Below are 24,157 nucleotides of genomic sequence, written 5' to 3'. Positions count from 1 at the left end.
TTAACTAATAAACACATAATTTAAAATTTATTTTTAGTTGAGTAAACTTGCAAAAATTAAAAATGAATGCCATTGTTAGTGAGCGTATAATGAAAGAGCCTTTTTTTTTTTTTTTTTTTAAAGAAGCTGTTTTATTTATTTTTATTTTTGGCTGTGTTGGGTCTTCGTTTCTGTGCATGGGCTTCCTCTAGCTGCGGCAAGCGGGGGCCACTCTTCATCGCGGTGCGCGGGCCTCTCACTATCGCGGCCTCTCTTGTTGCGCAGCACAGGCTCCAGACGCGCAGGCTCAGTAGTTGTGGCTCACGGGCCTAGTTGCTCCGTGGCATGTTGGATCTTCCCAGACCAGGGCTCGAACCCGTGTTCCCTGCATTAGCAGGCAGATTCTCAACCACTGATCCACCAGGGAAGCCCTGAAAGAGCCTTTTATACATTGCTTATAAGTTACCACAAACTTACAAAAGCCAAAATTATGATTGTAATTTTTATTTTTTTATCTTTAACTTTTTATTTTGAAAATTTTTCAAATTTACAGAGCAGAAACTTCTACATACCCTTCATCTAGATTTATTTAATTTATTATTATTTACAATTTTATTTTAGTATTATAAACATTATTATCATTATCATTGTCATCATCATTGATGACCATCTGAGAGTAAGTTGCAGACATCATACCATTCTGCCCTTTAGCATAAATACTTCAGTGTACATCTCCTAAGAATAAGGCTATTGTCTTTATTTTCTTATGCAATGACGGTGTAAGTATCAAATTTAGAAAATGTAATTTTGATACAGAGTCAAATACAGAGTCAATTGGCACATGTTGCCGATTGCCTCAGTAATTTTCTTTATGGTGTTCTTTTCTTGATCCACAGTCCACTCCAGCATCCCTCATTGCCTTTAATTGCTCGGGCTGTTTAGTCGCTTTTAAGCTGTACCAGCTCCTCAGCCTTTCTTTGTCTTTCATGGCACTGACTTTTTTAAAAGATTGGCAGTTGTTCGGCAGAATGTCCCTCAATTTAAGTTTGTCTACTATTTCCTCATGATTACATGCAGGCATTTTTGGCATAAGATTATAACTTTTGACCTAACAATTTCCACTTCTGGGAATCTATTATGAGGAAATAATAGTAAATATGTAAAAAACAATTTAAAAAACAATTTTAATGTTGTATCTACATGAGATGATGGATGTCCGCTAAACCTGTTCTGGTAATCATTTTGTGATGTGTGTTAGTCAAATCATTATGTTGTACACCTTGAATGTATACAGTTCTGTATGTCAATTATCTTGCAATAAAACTGGGGGAAAACCCCAATTTATGGCTCCAAAGCAATACAAATGTCAAATAATAATAAAATCATAGCCCACATGTTCGGAGAGTGCATACTCGATAACCAGCAGTATGTTCTGTCGTTTATGTGCTTCGTCTTATTTAATCTCAATGAAATGAGTCTGGCAGCCTCTGTTCACTGCCTATCCAACAGCGACTCTCCCCTTTGTCCCTCTTCTGTTTTTGCAGCTCAAGAGAATGAATCAGAGTACTTCTAAGCCAAACGTAATCACCCACTTCTGTTTCTAGATACTCTTTCCCTGCTTCCCATGCAGCCGAGGAGCAGCATCTGACCCATCTCTGGCTAGTGACTTCTCATGGCAGGTTTCCTGGAGGACTTCTGGGAAAGGCAGAGTTTCTCATGGAGAAAGCCTTAGCCTCTTTCTTTCTCTCTTCTTGGGGTGCTGGTGTGTGCTATGGCTGATTGGAGTCCTGACCTCATGGCTACAAGTCCAGCTTGTAGCCATGAGGTCATAAGAGGGATAACCAACATGACCAATGGACTGAGTATGGCAGAGTGGAGGGATGGAAAGAACCTGGGCGCTTGATGGTGTTGTTGAGTTACTGACCTAGTTCCTTCCTCCGGCTTACTAGGGTAATAAACTTAAAGATTAAACTACTTTTATTTAGACTTTTAGTAATTTGCTTCTGTAGACATTTCAAATAGTGATAATAATAGGAATAATTATATGTCACTTTCTGTGAGAGTTTTACATTATTTAATCTTTGTAACAATTCTGGAATTGGTACCACTATTAACCACATTTTACACATGAAAAATGTCAGCTGCAGCCTAGAATAGAAGCCCACCACTAAATCCCCCCAGGCGTGGATCAGAACCCAACTTTTCCCCCTGCAGGGACAGTGGAAACTAGGGGAAGGAGAAAGCGCAACATTTAGTGGATGCCTGGGAAATTGCCCAGACATAATAACAAACCAAGGGATGGGTAACTGATTCTTTAGGGAGAAGATGGTAGATTGATGAGAAAGTGGGTAAATAAAGAGGCAGTGACCATATTCATGTGGGGCACTCCAATGAGGGGCAGAGGTAACCAGACCAGAGGACCAGCACCTGACTTTCTGTCCCCCATAAATCTTTCCTCTCTCCATGCGATATGACTTTGGGAAAATTGCCTAAATCCTGATGTAAAGAACAATTTATTTCTTCATTAGTGTCCAGGGTATGTGTGCTCAGGTTGAGGAAGATGGGGATGGCAATGCCAGATCTGGGAGACATAATCCTTACCACCCTGGGTCTACACTCTACGGGACAGTCCTTATCATGGATTGCCAGGTGGCAATGACCTTTATAGAAACAGCAGTCCCTTTTTGGTGGTTTTCATAGCCTTTGGGATAAAGTCTGAATTCTTTAACAGGATCCTCACATTCAGGTCCTGCCCACCTTCCAAGCTTCATTTCTTGACACTTCTCTCTGCACCCCTGGACTCCATCATACTTTTGACTCCTGGGATGGGCACTGGTGTCTCCTGGCTCCCTGCCTTTGCATGTAGTGCCCCTTCTGCCTGGAACATCCTGAATGCGCTCTTCTCTGCCTGGTGAATGCTTACTTGTCATTTAAGACCAGTTTCCATGTCACTGGGTCAGTAAAGTCATTCTTCCTCAGCGTCAATTTCTCCGCCAACACCCTCTCCACAAGAATAAATCATTTCCTGTCTGTGCTTCCTCACTCTCACGGAGTTCTGTGCAGGAAAACATTCCTGCATTGTCCCATGCAATAAGTCTCTTCTTTCCTTGGTAACGTGTATCTTGTTCCTAGATCGTGAGTTCTGGGAAGTCAGGGAACAAGTATTGTTAACGATTTTGCCCCTAGTATCATTTAGTTCAGAACCCGACATATGGGAACCACTTGGTAAATGTTTGGGGAATTAATGGAAGGCACATAAACGATAATGAGAGAATTTTTTCATTCATTCATGAATTAATCCAAGGTCCTTCTACGTATAAAATGCTATAGTATGAATATTCCTATTGAATATGAAATAGCATTGTACATTAGAATATGGCCTAACTCCTACATTTAAAATACTAATATACATAGTAAAGTAACCACATAAGATACATGTATATAATATGTGTGTATACAGTAGTACCCTGTTATCCAAAGGGGATATGTTCCAAGACCCTCAGTGGATGCCTGAAACTGTGGATAGTATTGAACCATATACATACTATTTTTACTAAACATACATACCTATGGTACAGTTTAATTTATAAATTAGGCACAGTAAGAGATTAACAATGACTAACAATAAAATAGAACAATTATAACAATATACTGTAATAAGTTATGTGAATGCAGTCTCTCTCTCTCTCTAAATATCTTATTGCACAAATTCAATGCCTTTTCCATATTAATAAGCACATATCACATACCGTGGTCATAACTTTTGCAGTCTGAAGTGTGATAGCAAAACTAGTATGAATTTCTTTGTCCTTCTTCACAATTTCATGGAGAGAAGATTCATTCTTACCATAGATCTTAGCAAACTCAACATACGATATTTTTTCTTTCCTTATTAATTTAGGAACTTTCACTTTTTCCCTTAAAAGAAGCGCTTTACAGCTTCTCTTTGGCATATCTGGATTCCAGGTCACTACTGTTGCACTTTGTGGCCATTATTAAGTAAAAAACATTGCTTGAACACAAGCACTGTGATACTGCATATATAACCAAGATGGTTATATATATGCATACATATAACTGACTACTGGGCAGATACACTGGACAAAGGGATGATTCATGTCTGTGGTAGGAAGAAGCAGGACAGCGGGAGATTTCATCACACTACTCAGAACAGTGTGCATTTTAAAACTTATGCTTATTTCTTGAATTTTTCATTTCATATTTTCAGACCGTGGTTGACCGAGGGTAACTGAAACTGTGGAAAGTGAAACCATGAATAAGGGGGACTAATATATACATATTAAGGGAAAGTTTCTTAGTTTTATTCTTCTCATATTTACAGATCTCTTGTGACAATACAAGGAATGAAGTGGAGAAAATTTGAAACTCCAAATTCTAATATCTGAGCTATGGCTGGATTTAAATACTAGCACACAAATCTTTCTATATCTGTTCTCAATTACAAGATGACAATAGAGAGATCTACTTGCTAGTAATAATCTTATGTGCTAGTTTGATTTCTCAACCCAAGACATAAATACAAAACAGAGCTGGAAGATATTCATAAAAAGGCACAACTGAAAAACTCAAGAGAGTAAAAAAGTCTCTAACATCCTTCTGAAAGACACATGAACTTGGCCACTCCCATTCAAGTTCAATTTAACAAATATTTATTGAGTGTCTGCTTTGTGTTTAATACTGGATCAGCTTTTCATCCATTTATTCAACAAGAACTTATGGAACACTTACTTTGTACCAGGCATTACGCTAGGTAATAGAGATAGAGAAAGGAATAAAACAAAAATCCCTGCACTCAGGGAACTTATATTCTAGAAGCATGAGCGATAATAAACTTGCAAATAAATAAAATATGTAGTATGTCAGATAGTGACAAGTGCTATGGAGAAAAACTATGCTATGAAAGTTGGAAAAGGAGCTAGGGAGGGTCAGGATTAGGGAAAGGGGCATTGCAATGTTAAGTAGATGGTCATGGAAGGTGACATTTGAGTGAAAGCTGATGGAGGTCTTGAATGGCTTGCAAAATAAGGAAGGAAATGCACAAATGTCACCCTTTTCTCTATAGTCCTATGGACCTTGCATTCCACTAGGCTGTGTTTACTGGTAACGACCTATTTAACTAAACAAAGGGTGCTGTCAGACTGAATGAGACACTCCTTTAGGTAGAGGTGGAAATTGACAACTTGACTCAAACTTTAAAGGATGGGGAGAGACTGGATGTGATGTCTAGTGAGGATGGCAGGAAGAATGACATAAGCAAAGGAGGCCCCAGGCAGGAAGAACACCGATTTCTCTAGCTGAAGATCTTCCTTGCTTCAACAAAGAGGTAAGGGATAGTTAGTTACATGACATGGAGAAGCCACTATAAGCCAGTTGGAGAAGGTCACACTTGGTCATAGAGGCTATTGGAAGCCACCAAAGTTAATTGAGCAGGGAAGTAACATGATGAAACGGTATTTTAGTAAAATTAATACAGTGGTAGAGTCAGATTGGATTGGAATAAGGAGAAGCTATAGGCAGGGAGCCATTTAAAATCTTATTTTTTGTCATCCAGACATTAATTTATAAGGGCTGGGTCAGAATGGAAGCAGTGAGAACAGTGATATTTATAAAGGAGTGATGTTTATATAAAATAAATGACAGGCCTTGTTAGCTGATTAGATCTGAAGGGTAAAGAAGGGGAAGAAGTCAGAGTTGACACATTATAAAGAGAAGAGCAGATGGGGTCATTCTATGACTGAGAATTCTGTGGTCCAAACAGGGTGTGACTCGCTCAGGATCACATAGTTAGTGAAAACCTGAAGCCAGAACCCAGATTTCCTGCTTTCCCCTCCATTAAATGATTCCAAAGCTTTTAACTGGCAAGTGGGAAATAGTGCCACCAACAGAAATGAGTGATTATGGAGGGACAGCAATCTTATACAGTTGGGTAGAGGAGATGGAGAGTTTCAGTTTTTTGTTTGTGGAGTTTAAAGATATTTAAGTGGAAATATCTGGGCGATTGGAAATGCCCCGTACTAGTCTGTGATCTCGGGCCAGTCTCTTAACCTCTCTGAGCCTTGGTTTCCCCAGCTGCAAAGTGAGGATAATGTTATTACTTAAGGGTTGTTATTAATTAATTAATATTTGAAAAGGGCTTGAAACAGGCCCTGGTACAAGGTAAGTGTTATTTAATTGTCTGTTGTAAAAAATAAGTAAGATGCAATGTAAAGAAAGAGATTGGCTTTCTGAGAAGGTAAGAAGAAGATATGGAGAAAACTACAGGAGAATTTGGGATAATTGATATAAGGTCTGTCATAGAAGGGAGGAATTTTATAAAGGTGAGAAACAAAATCAAATGACACAAAGATGCAGAGAAAGAGGAAGGCCTAGAGACGTCACATGGTGTGGAAAGAAGGAAGCCTTCCAGAGTGGGCTTTGGACAGAGTGGCAATTAGGAAAGAAGCCCTAGAGGGAAATTGGAGGGAGTGAGAAATGAAGCAAGGCACTTTATTTTTGAAGTTTGCCAGCGATCTGTGACTGTACCCAAGAGCAGATAGAATATTTAAAAATAGGCATTTGCCTAATTTAGTGGATAACACACTCATGGTGAATTACCAAAAGGCTGTTAAGGAAATCTGGAGTCATTTCTAACCATCATTTCTAACTAAGGAATTGATGGGATGGAGGTTAATGATGCTGGCCTTACTTTCATAGTTAGGTACCAAATGCTAAGGTGAATGAGTTGAATGCAGCATGAGCTGACATAAGATGGGAGATTTTAAGATTCCTCCCCCCCTCCCCCCACACACAAAAGTTTTCCTTAATCGCAAATTCTGAAAATTTGAGATACTCTCATTACATTTTATTTATGTCTGTGTGGACACCAATAAATTTTGCTCTGTATGAAAGTGTATGTCACAAACATTCAGAAACTAAGAGAAGCCCATCCGAAAGGCTGACTGAAGATTCTAGTGTAAAACAATTTTCTACAAATCATCTATTTGTTCCCAGTTTGAAGAAGTATTGAATTGTTATGATTGAATTGTTCTCTTAGTATTTTTCTATGTAAATCTTTGCTTATAAATTCCAGTGTGGTAAACATACCTGGGAGAATTTTGAAAGTCAGAAACTCCACATTTCAAAAAGTTTTCTTTTCTTTGGATCTCGTTTCATAGTCTATGTAATGTTACACTTATGACCTGTGTCTTATACTATGCTTAAAGCCATTGATATTTGAAGTGGGGAGGGGGAGGAGAGTTACCTAGCCAGCTCTGAAGAATTACTAAACTACCTGAGATAGCTGAAACCAGAGAAAGAAAGGCAGTGGGCAAGAGACAGAATTCACTTCTCAGGCACTTTAATATTAGGTCACAAACTAGGTTCTATTGAACCAGCACTATCCAACAGGAATATAATGTGAGCTACATGTGTAATTTTAAATTTTCTTTAATGAGAGCCACATTCTGAAGAGGGAAAAACAAACAGGTGAAATTCATTTTAATAATATTTACCTAACATATGCAAAGTATCGTTTTAACATGATCAACATAAAAAACCATCGACAGGCTATTTTGCATCATTTTTTCTGTACTGTGTTCAAAGTTCGGTGCGTATTTTACACAGCACATCTCAATTCAGACTAACTATAATTTCAAGTGGTCCATAGCCACATGTGGGTAGTGGCTACCTACTGGACAGTAGTGCAGCTTTGAACCAAACGTATCTCGATTTCGTATTTTTTTTTAAGGGTCAGCTGACAAACAGAGGCATTACATACGGAGTGCTCTAGCAGAGTAAAACTTAGAGCAAGTCGGTAAACACAGACTTTTCCACTACAGTGAGCACTGGGAGTTTTCTGATTTTTTTCTTGAGTTTGGGGCTGGACTTCTTCGTACACTTCTCGGTCTGAAGCTGAAATAAACAGGGTTGCAGCATATGCTTGAATCACAGGAAGGTGCTCTGCACTGTTTCTCCAGAGAAAAGCATTTATCTCCAGGTTTTAAAAAATTGTTTATTCCTTGCATGGACTCGTTATATTTATTTAAAGTCACCCCAATAAGGATGACGGACATACCGTTTGCGAAAGTTGGTATGTCTCCTGAAGTTTCCACCAACTTTTTTTTTTCTTTTTCTTGTTAAATTTAAGCTGCCTGCTCCAGGGCATGGTGCGAACACTTAACAAGGCCTAGCGCAAATAATTCCAGGGTTGGTTTCCCGACCTCGCCAGCTGTGCAGGGCTGGCGGAAGGCGCGCGTTCCCAGCTCTTGCCCACAGGCCCTGGCAGCCTCGCAGCTTCGGACAGATGGAGTTTCCGGCCTCGCTCAGTGGTCGCCGGGTCATCCGCCCGAGCTCCTTTCTGCCTGAGGTCAGGGCCCCGGGAAGAAGCGCGCCGGCGGTCCGAGCATCCGGAGGGCGATTCCGCGGTGGGTCCCCACCCTCCTCGCGCGCCGCTCCCTGCGCGCCGGGCCGGGCGCCGGGTGGCAGGGCTGGCCGCCGCAGCTCTGAGGTTGGGCCCTCCCCCGGGGTGATTTCAGCGCTGAAGGTGGAAATGCGGAAGTTTCCAGCTGCGACTGACAGATGAGGCTCGCGTCCCGCTCGGCACGTGCTGCTGCAGCCCTGCGGCGCGCCAGGCCCCCGCTGGGCGCCTCCCCAGACCCTAGAGGCCGAAGAGCCGGCGGCGCGCCATGGCTACGCTCCCGAGCGCAGAGCGCCGCGCGTTCGCGCTCAAGATCAACAGGTAAGAGGCGCCCCGCGGCGGACTCGCGGCCGCACCGCCCCAGCTGGTGGAGTGCGGCGCCTGGGCCGCTCCGAGGGGTGGGGATGGAGGTTGCCGCCGCCGGAGTCCCTGGGAGTCCCTGGGAGTCCGCGGGGGGGGGAGGGCGGGGAGGGCGTCCGAGACACGGGCCCCGGGGCCCCGGGGCCCCGGGGCCCCGAGGCGGCTGCGATGGGGCCCTTGAGCGCGGGATGGCCCGAGGGCTGGGCTCAGCCAGCTCCTCCCCGAGAACCCCAGTCCTCCTGATGGTCCTGTCACCAGTGTCTCTTCCCGGAGCCACCTCCCCAACCCCGCCTCGCCCGCGCCACCCTCGGGGTTGACAGGTGGCCGGGCCCGGGTAGTGTGAAGGACACAGGGTTAGCAGTGCTGGGCACGCCACAGAGTTTCTCATAAACTGCGCCTTGCTTTGAGGCTGCTCCGAGAAGGGGCGAGAGAAGAAGTGGTTGAAATGAGGAGAGTTTTGCTTTGAGGCAGCTGCTTCAAAACTTCGGTTGTTCTGAGGAGGACTCTTTCCCCCTCTCGTTTTATTTTTCCAGAAAAAAGTTTGGCTCCTACTGACATCGCTATTTTTATTCTCTGGTCCAAAGGAGCCATGAAGTGGAAAAAGTGATTTTTTAAATTCTCCGTTTAAATAAACAAAAAGGAATTGCCTGTGGCTGACATTTTTACATTTCTAGCACTCCAACAAAGAACTAAGGACATAGATCCAACCCACCAACCAATTCATAATCAAAATTGCACAAACTAAATGTAAGCACATCTACTGCTCAAAGCTCTCTCTAAAGGTGCTTTAATTGCAGTTTTTCCTCCACTGAAAACTGCTGACAAGTGTTTGGAGACATTTTTGTCGTGCCCTGAGAAATCTAGACTGTCTGGTTAAAAGATAATATGAAATTCATCCTGAAGGGTCAACTTATTATTTTACTGCCCTCATTGCTCTAGGATTAGTTAGTCTTCTTTTAGCTGAGCCTGTGAAAGGCTAGTTCCACAGTCCATTTTTGTGCTGCTAGACTGCGAAGAGGTTTCAGCCACAGGGAATTAGAAGCCCGGAATAATAAGGTGGTAAGGTCTTGCAGAGGGCATATTGAGCTTTACTGGCCATTTTATTTCCACCTGTTGTGTAGATGTGAGCAAACCATTTCTCTTACCTTACTATTTCTTCATCTTTAAAATGAGTTTAATTATTATTGTGTACTGTGTATTAATGTTGGAGGCCGAAAGGTAGTAGTCAAAAGGGATAAAGTATATCAGGGATTTCCCTATGGGGATTTTTTTTCTGCATCAGGTTTCGTGCCTGTTGCCATGCAGGAGGGACAGTTCGTTTGGGGGCTGAGGGAAATCAAACTGAAGTTCCTGATGGATGTACCACTTGTCATAGCTGCTGCTCTTCTATCTCTCTTCTATTTCAGGTCAGGTGGTATGACTCTGACAGAAATATGTTAGAGGCTTGGGGATGGGTGGAATTAATCTGAGGAGAGCAGTAGGACCTTCACTAATCCCTATAAGGCAGTCTTGAAAGCAGCAGTGGGGTTGGTGTAGCCTGGGGGTTCAGAATAAAGGCCCTTTCTGACTTACTTAAAATGGTATAGATGATCCTATTTGCAAAGCAGAAATAGAGACACATAGAGAACAAATGTATGGATACCGAGGGGTAAGTGGGAGGGTGGGAGGAATTGGGAGATTGGGATTGACACATATACGCTGTTGATACTATTTATAAAATAGATAACTAATGAGAACCTACTGTATAGCACAGGGAACTCTACTCAATGCTCTGTGGTGACCTGAATGGGAAGGAAGTCCAAAAGGGAGGGCATATATGTATATGTATGGCTGATTCATTTTGCTGTACAGTAGAAACTAACACAACATTGTAAAGCAACTATACTCCAATAAAAATTAATTTAAAAAAACAATAATACCTGTGTAACCATGACAAATACTAGTCTATTAATCCAACAAAACAAGATAATCAAAACTGAAATAAAAACAAAGATTCTAAAAAAAAAAAAAAAAGAATAAAGGCCCTGGCTGGAATCACATCTGCTTACCGATTGGCTCTCTGCACCAGACTAACTGTGTGACACTGGGCATGCTATTTAACCTCTCTAAACTTTGAGTTTTTATATGTTGAATGGGGATATTCATCATAATCAATACCAAACTTGTATGACTGTTGAGAGGATTAAGGGAAATAATATATACAAAGCGCTTATAGTGCCTGGCTCAGAATAAATGTTAAATAAATGATAGCTGGCTTCATCCACATTACTATCAGCTTCATCATTGTCGTCATCATCTCCATTGCCACCAACTTGAAGATCCTAAGAAAGAAAGGTAGGAAGGAAAGCTGAAGCTGGAGAACTTCCTGTGCAGAGACCAGTCTGGGCTGGGAACAGTGATGCCAGTAGCAGGTTGGAGCCCCCTTGGGGTTGATGTTCTTGCTCATATGTCTTCTATCTCTGTGCTGAGGATACCAGACACACCCAGTGGAACAGAATGCGTGATGCAATCTGACCAAGAAAGGCGCCACTCAAGTTAAATAAAATTTAAAAGGTTCCCTAATCCTCAGGCAAAAATAAGGATTGGATATTCCTGTTTAGGGGGTTCTATTTTCCCTTTGGAAGCATTTTGTGTACTGGGTAGAGAGTTATGCAGAGGAGCTTGGCAGAAATTATTGTTCAAAGGAATGGATTAATAAGGGCCTACCTAGTATTAACATAATGTTAAAATGCACCATTTATTGATCATTTACTATGTCCCAGACACTGTGTTATGTGCTTAACGGATTATATTGTTAGATTCTTACAAAAACCCTATGAGACTCACCTGACGTCTCATATAGAAGAAGAAAATGAAGCTTGGAGATGTAGTTGCACAGGCCATGTAATTTGTTCAAGGCCATGCAAACATCAGAGGCAGAGCTGGGATTACAAACTGCTCCAAAGGCTGTGTTCTTAATTGGGCATGTGCTATTTTGATCCACATTTCTTAAGAATTTCCTTTAAAAGCAAGCAAGTAATTAATTTAAAAAAAACACATCATTTCAGTAGCAGCATTGCAAATTGTTCTGATCAGTGTTTAACATGTAAACAAACTAAGTGTGATGTTTTGCAATTTTGAAGTTGGAAAAGAAAATATTTTCCCTTGCACGCCTGTGTACTATTCTTTTTTTTAAATAGATCAACTTACAAAAGTAAGGCAATGTTGAAATACGGCCATCAGTACATTCAGCATGGGTTCATATTTTTTCACCTTTCTACCCTGAATGATACAAACTATCATTAAAAAATGTTTGTGGGGTTAAATCAATGTGCTTCCTATAAAGGAAATACTCAAATCTGATATATTAAAAATTTTACTTGTAAAAAGCTGAGTTCTGCCCATACCAGCCTAAAGAAAGAGTGAGCAGACTACCTTACAGTAGGAAAAGAATGTTCCTCATTGTTCCCAAATTCTTTGGCTTCCTGCAAGCAGCATTGCCCAGTCTAGGGGCAGGACCAAAGTGAAGGAGGAACCTGGGAATGCCCACCAGTGCCCATTCCCCCATGACTGCCCTGGCTCTTTCATATTCTTATGAAGCCTAAATTTCCATGTGTTGGAAATCATCATAGGATATTTTTTTGTTTCATTTTGAGCACCAAGTGTAATTGTATGATGTGATCGTATGATGTGTTACAGTTGAACATCTCTCTAGAACCCACAGCTTGGGGAGATACAAGAGAAAAGATCTACCACTGAATTTTTCTAAGCTGGAAGAGTAAAATTTAATTTCTTATAAGTGTTAGATATTTGTCTTCGTTTCAGTTTAATTGTCACTAACTTCCTGTGCACAAAGGAAAGACTACATCTGAATTAAGCAGTTCATAATTATGTTTGCATTGGGGAATTCAGGCACTGCTGCATTAAGTGTCATAATACATTCCTTGTATGAGCACCAAGTCTTATCAACTACCTTTCTTTCTTAGTAGCATTTAGGGCTTTCATGTGTTATAAAAATTATTATTACTATTCTGAAAATTCATTAAACAAAATCTTAGTTTCTTTCAAACACAGGATATAGAACTAGATCAAATATGAAAGTAATGTAAGGACCTTGGTAAAGAGAGGAAAAATGCACAATGTAGAAAAAATATTAATGATTCTCTGGACATTAAGGATTGAAAGGGGTAAATAATAATGACTTATGCTTGTGTAATTCTTACTGTATGGCAGGTATGGGTCTATGCATATCATAACTCATTCACCCCTGTGATGTAGGAACAATTACTATCTCCATTTTACAGATGGAAAAACTGGGCACCAAGGACTTATGAAAATTGTTCAAAGTCACAAACATCTAAGGCCGGAGCTGGAATTCAAATGCAGGCAGCCTTGCTCCAAAATCCTCTCCCTAAACCCCTATACACCATGCTACTGTCTCAGATTTATTATATTTATTTATTTTTAAAAATTTTTTGCTGCACTGAGTAGCATGTGGGATCTTAGTTCCCTGACCAGGGATGGAACCTGCGTCCCCTGCAGTGGAAGCGTGGAGTCTTAACCACTGGACCACCGGGGAAGTCCAGTTTTATTTTAAAATAATAATAAAATAAGTAATATTTATTGGCTACTTACTATGTGCCTAGTATTGTGTTGTGAACTTTACATACCTTCATTTCATCATTGTAGAAAAGGAACAAAATGTGATGCATAATAATTATCATTAGAGAGTGATTTTGTGTAAGATAAAAACAAGGGTCCAAGAAGACAGATTGCATTTAAGAACAATCCCAATAATCTTAGAAAAAAGATACAAATGAACTTGTGTACAAAACAGAGATAGACCCACAGACATAGAAAATAAACTTATGGTTACCAAAGGGAAAAGGCGGGGAGGGATAATTTAGGGGGTTGGGATTAACATATACACACTACTATATACAAAGTAGATAACCGACAAGGACCTACTGTATAGCACAGGGAACTATACTCCATTTTTTGTAATAACCTACAAGGGAAAAGAATCTGAAAAAGTATATATATATGTGTATATATATATATATACACATATATATATACACACACATATATACATATATATACACACACACACATATATATATATAACTTAATCACTTTGCTGTACAAAGTGACATTGACATTGACAATGTTATGAGATCATAACATGACATTGTAAATCAAGTATACTTCAATAAAAAAAGAACAATCCCAATAATTTTCGGCATAAAGACCAGAACAAGAAGGAGGCACTGAGCTGTTCCTGAGAAGTGTTTGCTAATTTTGTCTGCAAAAATGATGCAAGCATAAAATATATGTATTCATATGTCTAAATGCACGTCTGCAGTGAAACAGTGCTATTCTTTAGTAGTGACGGCAGAGCAGGGTGTGGTTGCTTTCAGAAATTGCTTCATTTGTCGGATGTGTTCTAGACCAAAAACCATGAGAAGAGGCTTCAGGCAATTGAACTCAGAATTTTGGTCTTTCACATTCAGAATCGTTTTTTCTTTTTGGATTCTTGGAAAAGCTCCACTTGAACTTCAGGCATCTAGTGCAATTGAAAGAACCTTCTGCCAGGGTGAGCTTTTCAATTGGATTTCTTTGAGCTCTGACAATTCACATGTATATGTAAAGTCAGTGTTTACTTCTACATGGCAAAGAAAATATAATTATGTCATGTGGTTACCTAGGGAGAGAGGGAGAGCTCAGGGGACCAGGTCTCCCATCTCCACTCCCCACACAGAGCTAGTGATGGAATGAGATGATGTTAAAAACGCCTCAACCTTCCATCCTCTGTAATAGACAGGGATGTGACTACCCGTCTAGACTTCTTGCTGGAGGAGGCTAAGGAAAAAGAGTGCTTAGTTCTTTTCAATGGTGAACACCAGGTGCTTATTCATGTTTTGGTCAATAGTAAGTGGCTAAAGCAACAGGAATGTGCTATTCCTTTTCCCACGAATGTTCAGTCTAACTTATTACCAATCAGCAGCTATAAAGGTTCTCTAGGCTCTAGGAAATTACAACAGAGTTTATGCAGTTGTGGTTAAGTGTGGTCCCTGTGCTTCTAGAGTTTGCACTTTAGTAGTATAGTTTGCTGTATTGACAACTTGGGGGTACGCAGAATAAAAACAGAATGATATCTCTGAAAGTATATAGGAAGGCATCTGTATGCAGGGTGCGGTGAAATCAAACAAATTGGCAAAGTTGGCCTAGGGTATAAGACCATTATATTATGTCCCGCTGTGTTTAGATCAAATGCAGGATTAGAAAAGCAGAAATGGCAATGGCAGAACCAGTGTTTCATCCACATTCTATTCTTTCATCCATGTTCATCATTAAAAGTAGGAAAGTACAACAAGCAAAAATTTCTATTGCCCATAAGTTATAGCTCTTAATATTTGGATGTACATCTTTCCATTTTTAGAAAAGTGAGATCACACTGCACATGTTTTATGCTGTACTTTTTAAATTTAAAAATATGAACTCTCCATGTTCATCCACATAGAGCTACATTATAATTTACATAGGCTGTATAAAATTGTGTTGTTTAGATATACAGTGATTTATTGAATTAATTCTCTATGATTGGGTCTTAAGATAGTTTCTAATTTTTTATAATAATGTGCAGAGCTTGATGAACAGTTTTATGCATATATCTTTATGTGTTAGTGCAAATACTCCCTTAAAATTTCTAGAAGTGGAATTGCTTGCTTAAAGGAAAGAAACATTTTTCAAGCTTTTGCTACACATGGCCAAGTTGTTTCCCAGAAAAGTTATACATATTTACACTGCTGCCAGTGGCCCTACAAGTTCTCATTTCCTCACATTCACACCCCCACCTGGTTTTATCATTCTTTTAAAACTTTATTAGAAATCTTGACCCCTTCTCTTCAATGTCTCTTACCTCTTCCTATTCAGCTTCTCTCCCAGATCCCTGTATGACCTCTGAAGTCATTCTTTAGGGATTAAAATAGTTGTGCAATATATATACTACCAAATGTAAAATCCTTATGGGGATATTTGGGGCTTGGTAAAATTGAATGGTTGGGCTGATTCTCCCCTGTTTGATCAGGGAGATGTAGTTCCTCTATTGTACCATACCTCAAATTAGACAAACTGGGAAGAATGGCCATGGATAGAAATGTTTTTCCCCAAATCTCTGCTTTGCCTTGTTGCTACACAGGGCAGTACTCAGCACACAGCAGACATCTTCTTTGGTGGAACTGTTTGAGTTCTCGGTAGTCAGTTCTCTGCTGAGTACTCTGAACACTCAAGAGAACTTGGGGTCTCATCAAGAAGTTACCCACCTGAGGCCCTGGGTTGTTAGGGAGGCAAACTAGAGTTGCCTAAGGGTGCTAGTCCTCATACAGTAATTTACACCAGAATGACCATCCCCTTTCCCTTATGCTAGTGGAAAACTTGGGTTCAAAGTCCACTAAAAATGCACTTTATCCTGCTATTTACCATAAATGTTGTTTCAAGGCAATGCTGGCCATCTGTTCTCTATGGGAACAGGATTGCCTCTGGTTTGCTTTACCTACTGGTATTTTACTCTTTCATTCTAAATCACTACCTGTTCTCACAGTATCCCTTTAGAAGGGGTATCCAATTTCCCTATTTTTTAAAATTAATGTTTATTGGAGTATAGTTGATTTACAATGTTGTGTTAGTTTCTGCTGTACAGCAAAGTGAATCAGTTATACATATACATATATCCACCCTTTTTTGGATTCTTTTCCCATATAGGCCATTACAGAGTATTGAGTAGAGTTACCTATGTTCTGCAATAGGTTATTATTAGTTATCTATTTTATATATAGTAGTGTGTATATGTCTCCAATTTGCCTATTGTATCTTGTTCTCTACCCAATAATTTCAATCAACTCACATGAATTTTTTGATTGCCTATGATTTTCTCTAGGCATTATGAAAAACAAAAAAAAACCCAAACTCCCAAAACAACAAGTTTACGCCCCCCGAATTCAGCTGGAGTGAGCAGATTCACATAAGTGAACACAAGAGATGGTGTTTGGTTGCATGGCCAGGTGAGGGTTAAGAGCAGGAATGAAATGTTGACATAACTCAGAGGAGAAGGAAGGAGTAGCAGCCCTAGAGGGTGAGGAGGTGGGGCTTCAGCCAGGCCTGAAGGACAGGGAGGTGATTGACAGATGAAACTGGTATAGTGCAAAGAATGGGTTGGAGGGGGCTCCATGAGAGGGGTAAGGAGGCAGTTGCAGTCATTCCGATGTGAGGTGATGTCTGGGATTAGGCTGGTGTAATGAGCATGGAAAGAAAGGGGTCTGCGTCAAAAGATACTTCAAGGGGAATCAGCTGAACTTGAGAAACAACTAAATATTTATTCATTGGCTCATTTCATGAATATTGATTGTAGTCAACTATGTGCCTGGCAGTGTGTGTTCTAAGAGGTGAGGATAGAGCAGTGAATAAGCAGACAAGGTTCTTGTCCTGAAAGAAGTCATTTTTCCAATGGGAAGACAATAAAGAAATAAACCAGGAAATGAAAAGGAAATATCAGGTAAAATACGGTGCTATGCAGAGAATGTAAAAAGGGCCGGGCTTCCCTGGTGGCGCAGTGGTTGAGAATCTGCCTGCCAATGCAGGGGACACGGGTTCGAGCCCTGGTCTGGGAAGATCCCACATGCCGCGGAGCAACTGGGCCCGTGAGCCATAATTACTGAGCCTGCGCGTCTGGAGCCTGTGCTCTGCAACAAGAGAGGCCACGATAGTGAGAGGCCCGCGCACCGCGATGAAGAGTGGCCCCCACTTGCCACAACTAGAGAAAGCCCTCGCACAGAAACGAAGACCCAACACAGCCATAAGTAAATAAATAAATAAATTTAAAAAGGGCCATGTCAGGTGTGTGGATACCTTAGGATAGAATGGTCAAGGAAGGCATCCCTAAGGAGATGAGCTCCGGCCAGGACCAGGCAGGGGAGTTAGTTAGCAAGTCCCATACCCAGGGCAAAAGTAAGGCTGATGTGTTGGAAGAAAAGAGAGCCAGTGTGTCTGGATAGAGTGAGTGAGGTGGGGAGTGGTAGAGATGAAGAGAAAAGTAGGCAGAAATGAAATCATAAAAAGTCCTTAGAAGCCGAGGAAAATGTTCAAATGTTATTCCAAGTGCAATGGGAAGGTTTTGGGAGCAGAGGCACGATGTGATTGACCTCTGTGTTTAGAAGATCACTCTGGCTCCCCTATGGAGAAGAAAAGAGCAGAAGCAAGGCGAGGTGAGAGGTAGTACAGGGTCCAGGGGAAAGGTGATGGTGGCAGGACTGGGGAGCCGAGAATAGAGGGTGAGAAGCCGTCAGCTCTGAGACATATTTTGGAAATTGGGTTGATGGATAAGACGTGGCATGGAGGACAATGAGAGAAAAAGAGGAATCAAGATGTCTCTCAGGTTAGAGTTATGTGTGGATGTTGATGCTTTTAACAGATAAAAAAGACTGGATGAAGAACAGGCTTTCAGGCTGAATCAGGAGTTTAATTGGGGACGCACTAAGATGCATATTAGAAATTCAACTGGAATTACCTACTACATAGTTTTATTCGGGAATCTGGGGCTCAGGGGAGAGGTCAAAGCTGGATATTTAAATTTGCACATCATTACCGTATAGATGATATTTTAAAATAATGGGGAGAAAGAAAATATTAGAGTTATCTTGGTAAGTTTTTTAACAGCTACAAAGCTATATGTATAGTATGATATCTTTTTTATGGAAAAGTACATATGTGTGTATCTCCCTACAGAGATTAAATAGATTGATACATGTGATAGGGAGGTGAGCGGAAGGACATGTGCTAACATGTGATAAATGTTGGATAATACCTGGGTGTTAGGATTATTGGTGATTTTTGTTTCCTTGTATGCGACGTGTGTGGATGTATATTTGACAAGTTTTCTTCAAAGAGTGTTTTTGTAATTGGGAAAACTAAAGTTTATAAAAGAGGTAACACTAAGATTTCCATCCTGGGGAAATTGGATAAAGAGGATGCCAATGAGAAATTATGAAAATCTGGACCTTGAGTTGGTTTAAGGAGGATGATTTTGTACTTCTCTTGTAGAGTTTTGTTTAAGAGAATATAGTAGATTTCACATTTCCATATATTTGCTCTCCCTCCCTGTCAGAGGAATTTACTTTTCACCTTGTTGAAAGTGATGTGGTCACTTTGAGGTACGCTTTCAGAGCTGGCCTGCCCTTTGTCATATCATTGCTTCCTATTCTATACAACCAGCAATGCTCCAGACAGAGGCTGATCTGTCAACCTGTGTCCTAGAGTAGAGACAGTTAGAGCAGAGCCACAATTGCTCTCTGGAAGTCTTTGTTTTTATAAGCCACTAAGATTTTTGGATTATTTTTTATCACAGCAAAACCAAGCCTACCCTGACTAGTACAGATGAGCATAAAATATACAGCATTTCTAATGGGCAGTTTGAGATACAAACTTGCGGCTTGAATGATAGGTCAGGATGGAAAATATTGATTAGGAAGTCATCAATAAGATGGGGCTGGGAATGAAGAATGGACACATTTTCTAAGTAGGGATGTAGACTGGGAAGAGAAAAGGAATGGGCCTAGAGGGTCACTGCTAGTTGGTGCAAGAGAAGAGCTATACAGAGAGGAGGAAGAATTTGACTAAGGTGTGGCAGACTGGGGTGCTATTAGAAAAGGGAGGTAACAGGGCAGTTAAACAGGTCAGATGCAAAATTATGAGGACAAAGAAAGAGGCATCAGATTTGACTTGATGGTGATCAGTGTGAACCTCTGAGACAGCAGTTTTAGTGGAGCTGTGGGGAAGGAAGTCAGATTTCACAGGTTATGAAGGGAGTCAATGCAGAGGAAATGGAGGAAGCTGGTAGAGACCACTCCTTTCAAAAGTTTGGATCAGGCGGAGGAGAAGTGGGGCAGCGGTAACCAGCGGCTCTAACAAGGCTTTGACTTTCACACAAATATCACATGCAATGCTAACAGAGGATTCTTTCATCTTAGAGAGAAAGCACGCAGTTTATTTTTTTTTCCCTATAAAATAAGTCTTACATGTGACTAAAGATATTTAAAATACCTGATACTGTCTAATATATCGTAAATTTTGCTGGCACTAACAGTAATTAAAATAGTCAACTTAGATATTTTCTTCCTGGGAGATTTTGAAACTCAGTGGCACTGTTATATATTATCTTTAAGAACATGGTTATCCTTTCTGTTTTATTTTCTTTACATTTATCTTCATATGTTTGAATTACAAAAATTATAGGAAAGAGTACCAATGTTAGCTACATGTTAAACAAACCACGTGTTGTGCGTTGAGTTGTGTCCCCCCCCAAAAGATTCCTAAGTCTTTGTGAACGTCATCTTATTTTGGAAATAAGGTTTTTGCAGATGTAATCAAGTTAAGATGAGGTCACACGGGATTAGGGTGGACCCTAAATCCAATCACTGGTGTCCTTATGAGAAGAGACACAGAGCCACACAGAGAGGAGGCCATGTGAAGACAGGCAGAGATTGGAGTTATGTCACCACATGCCAAGGAACACCAAGGTCTGCCAGCAACCACCAGAAGCTAGAAGAGGCAAGGAAAGATTCTTCCCTAGAGCCTTCAGAGGGAGCAGGTCCTGCTGACACCTTGATTTTGGACCTCTGGCTTCCAGAACAGCTTGAGAATAAATTTCTGTTGTTTTAGGCCACCAGGCTCATGACAATTTGTTATGGCATCCCTAGGAAACTAATAGAGTACCTCAAAGTTTATTCACTTAAAACAACAGCAGTTTAGTGTTTCTCATGATTCTGTGGGTTGGCAGTTTGGGTTGGGCTCAGCAGTTTGGTTCTGCTGGTCCTGCTGTGGGCATCATGTGGCTGCAATTCCCTGGTGGCTAGACTGAAGCTGGAGCATCTAAGATGGCCTTACTCACAAGTCCAGGGCCCTGGGGGGCTGGCTGTCTCTCTGCACATGGTCTCTTTTCCTTCAGAGGTCGGCTCCATATTCCTTACATGGTAGAGAGGACATTCTAAGAGGATGAAGGTGGAAGCTGCAAGGCTCCTTGAGGCTTAGTCTAGAGCTCCTACAACATTACTTACACCACATTCCTTGGTCAAAGCAAGCCACAAGGCAACCCAGCTTCAAGGGATAGGGAAGTAGACTAAGTCTCTTGATGGGAGGAGCTGCAAAATATTTGTCCATTTTAATCTGTTACAGCCCCCAACAAAAAAAATGATCCTATCCCATTTCAAACTGCACATATTTAAGCCAAAGGTCTTGTCATTCTCTGTTCAGATCACAATACCCATTTCACTGGCAGAGAAACTGAGAACAGATTAAATCAACTCCTTCAAAGTTACCAATGAATCATGCTTTGTGAGAGACTTTTTTGGCCCATGGAAGACAGCTATATATCCGGAAGAGCTAATCACAGTCCTGCCTGGAGGCAAGTGAATAAACTTAATAACTTCCTGGGTTTCTCTTAAATCCCATAATTACGTTGATGGAGCCCAGATTGCAGAGCTCTCTAGTCCAGAGATGAAGCAGCAGTTTGAGGATATCAGAGAAAGAAGGTGCTTGAAAATTGCTATGTGTCATTCAAAGGAGCAGGATTTGAGGCTAAATTAAATGACTAGGAAAAGGGCCAGTGAGCTCTTTATCCTCAACAGTTACCAAATGGGCTTAGAAATTCAGTGACTGCTCTGGTTCAGTATATGTTCTGGGCTGGGAAGAATTAAGGAGAGTAGAAGAAAAGAATGGTGCAGAGAAGCAGAGATCAACCTGTTAGGAAGGTATGTGCTGTGGTCTGTCTTAGAAGGTTCACCCTTTTATGAGTTAGGATTGCTTTTAGCTGCTGCAAGGAACAGACAATCCCGCTAAACAGTGGCTTAAATAAATCAGGGGTTTACTTATTTTTCTTGAGTAGGAAGAATTCCAGTGGTTGGCAGTCTAGGCTTGGTGTGATAGTCCAAAATACCACTGGAGACCCAGGTTCCTTGTGTCTTTGTGTTCCACCATCTTTAGTGTGTGGCTCTCATCCTCATGGTCAGAAGATGGCTCTTGAAATTCTACTCATTGAAAGAATATTGAAGACAGGAAGAAGAGGAAAGGCCAAAGAGGCATGTCAGCTAACTTTGCTCTCTTTTCAGGAACTTTCCCAGAAACTCCCACAGTGACATTTGCTATATGCCTCATTGATCAGATCTGTTACTCTACCTATAAGAGAGGTTGGCAAATGTAGTTTTTATTAGCCCAGCGCATTGCCACCTCCAACAAAACTAGGGTTGAGTTAGAAGGAAGGGGATAATATCTATTGATGGGCAACTTAATGGGCTTTGCCATTGCTCCCAACAGTTGCTCTGGGGACAAATTAGTGACAGAACTTCCATTGTGGCAACATGGTGCTTCCATCCCGTTAATACTTGTAGCAGATTCAAGCTCATCTAATTCCAGGACCCTGGCCTAATGAGGAGGGATATCCAGGCTTATAGGTCTAGTATTAAATTAGCTGTTGTAACAAATAATCCCAAGATCTCAGTGGATTAACCCAACAAAATCTTATTTCATATTCATGTCACAGTCTGATGCAGGTCAGGTGGCTCTCCTCCAAGCAGTGACTCAGGGACCCAGGCTGCTTCCACCTTATGGCTCTGCCATCAGAAAAACTTTCAGGTTTTTCTGATAACATTCAGCTGTTGGCCAGGAGGAAAAGAGAGTGAAGGATTGTGCCTCCAGTTCTTAAATACCTCAACTCAAAAGTGGTCCACATCACTTCCACTCACATCCCATTGATGAGGACTACTTACAAGTCCATTGATGTGCAAGGAAGGCTGGGGAAGATAGTTCTTGTCCAGCAGCTACTTTCCAGCAACAGATCTTCACTGCAAAAGGGGAGCATGAATCTTTGGGGGTCAACTAGCCGTCTCTGCTACAGGGTCCCAATCACGAAGGAGGAGCCATTAACAAAATATCAATAAATGTATGTGTAGGCCTGGTTTGCTGTGCGTTTGGTGGATAGATAAAAGCCTCGTGGTCTCAGTCACAAGAGTATGAGAGTGGAGGCTGTAATGGAAGCAAACATGAAAAGCAAATGCTGAAAGCACCTGAGATTCTAGGAGGAGATAATAAGAATACAAGGCATAATTATCCTTTTAAGGCAGGTGACTGATAGTTAAAAAAAATTTATTTTAAATCTAATTGCAGTCAAGGACACCAGAAGGGCTATGTACAGCTGAACACTTATTGGAAACTCTGCAGATTGACAAGGAGCCAAGTGGCTCAGCCATTTTTTTTTTCCTGAGAACAATCAGTTTTAACACACTTGAGGAAAAACCACAAGATGAAGATATTTTTAAAGCTTTTGAGTGATTAACTTAGAATTAATATTTCATTTGACAGGAAGTAAGATGTTTCGTATGTTAGAGAAAGAAGCATTCGAAAACTTTGCATTCCCACTGAGGAGTAACAATGTCATAGTCCAATCTCCCCTCTGTGACAGGAGAACTTTGATGAGAAGCTGAGTCACTTTACTTTTCGTGACTGGTTCCCTTTGGGTCGGTTGAATTCTCTTGTTTATTTGCCTTTTAATCGTTTTAATCTGTGAAATCAATCTTCCTTATTCATGTTAACAGTTGTAGTAATAATAATAACAACAACCCACAGAGCTCTCACTGCAGAGAGAAAACAGGTTAAACCTTTGAGTCAGGATAGGAGGAGGCAAACAAGTCAGATTCCTGTCCCAACCCCACTGATTCCCAACAGGAGCATTTTTCAAAAGTTCTTTAACTTCCCCGAGTCTTAGTTTTCTCATCTGTAAGACAGAAATATTAATAATACCAACATCAACAGGGTCAAATGAAATAGTATCTATGAAAATGCCACATAAATCAGAGAGCACTGCATGCATTTTAATAAAACATCTGTAAAATGGGAATAGGTGCCTTGTTTCTGTGATCAGTCGATGAGGTGACATATGTAATACACCTGGCACAGGGTCTCACACTTGGTCACACAGGATCTCAGAAAAGAAAAATAAAACACATCACACTGAATATTTGAGTCACACCAGGCTCCAAATGCCCATTTTACCACTTCCTAACTAGCTGTGAGCAAGCTACTTAACTTCTCTGGGCCTCAATTTCTTTATCTGTTACATAAAAAGATAATGTACTATCCTATAGGGTTGTTATTAGAATTAAATGAGACTATGCAGAAATTACCATATACATGTTTGATAAATGTTAATTTCTCTTTTCTCTTCTCCTTTGGAAAAGGAAAGTGATTTGGTATAAATAGTTGAATTCTCATTTGCGATTAAGAAATAAGCAAATTATTTAATCCATATTAAAGGAATTGTTTTGTTTTCTGAGCAAAGTTAAATAGCAACTGCTCCTCTGCAGTTTAAAAAAATTT

The 24,157-nt window shown here is 40.7% G+C and overlaps 1 protein-coding gene across 1 annotated transcript in view; it reads left to right on the top strand.

Annotated features, from left to right (window-relative positions):
• The first annotated feature begins 7,308 nt into the window (after positions 1 to 7,308).
• DOCK8 (dedicator of cytokinesis 8) overlaps positions 7,309 to 24,157 on the top strand; it is a 229,109-nt gene continuing 212,260 nt past the window's right edge. Inside the window, exon 1 of the mRNA XM_082403613.1 lies at positions 7,309 to 8,716. Coding sequence (XP_082259739.1) covers positions 8,664 to 8,716 — 53 coding nt within the window. The 5' untranslated portion in view covers positions 7,309 to 8,663. The remainder of the gene's footprint in view (positions 8,717 to 24,157) is intronic.

The sequence above is a fragment of the Balaenoptera borealis genome (genome assembly GCF_965194805.1).
Source record: "Balaenoptera borealis genome assembly, chromosome: 8".
NCBI classification, from domain to species: domain Eukaryota; kingdom Metazoa; phylum Chordata; class Mammalia; order Artiodactyla; family Balaenopteridae; genus Balaenoptera; species Balaenoptera borealis.
The sequence above is the reverse complement of the archived record's forward strand: the minus strand, read 5'-3'. Positions and strand labels throughout refer to the sequence as shown.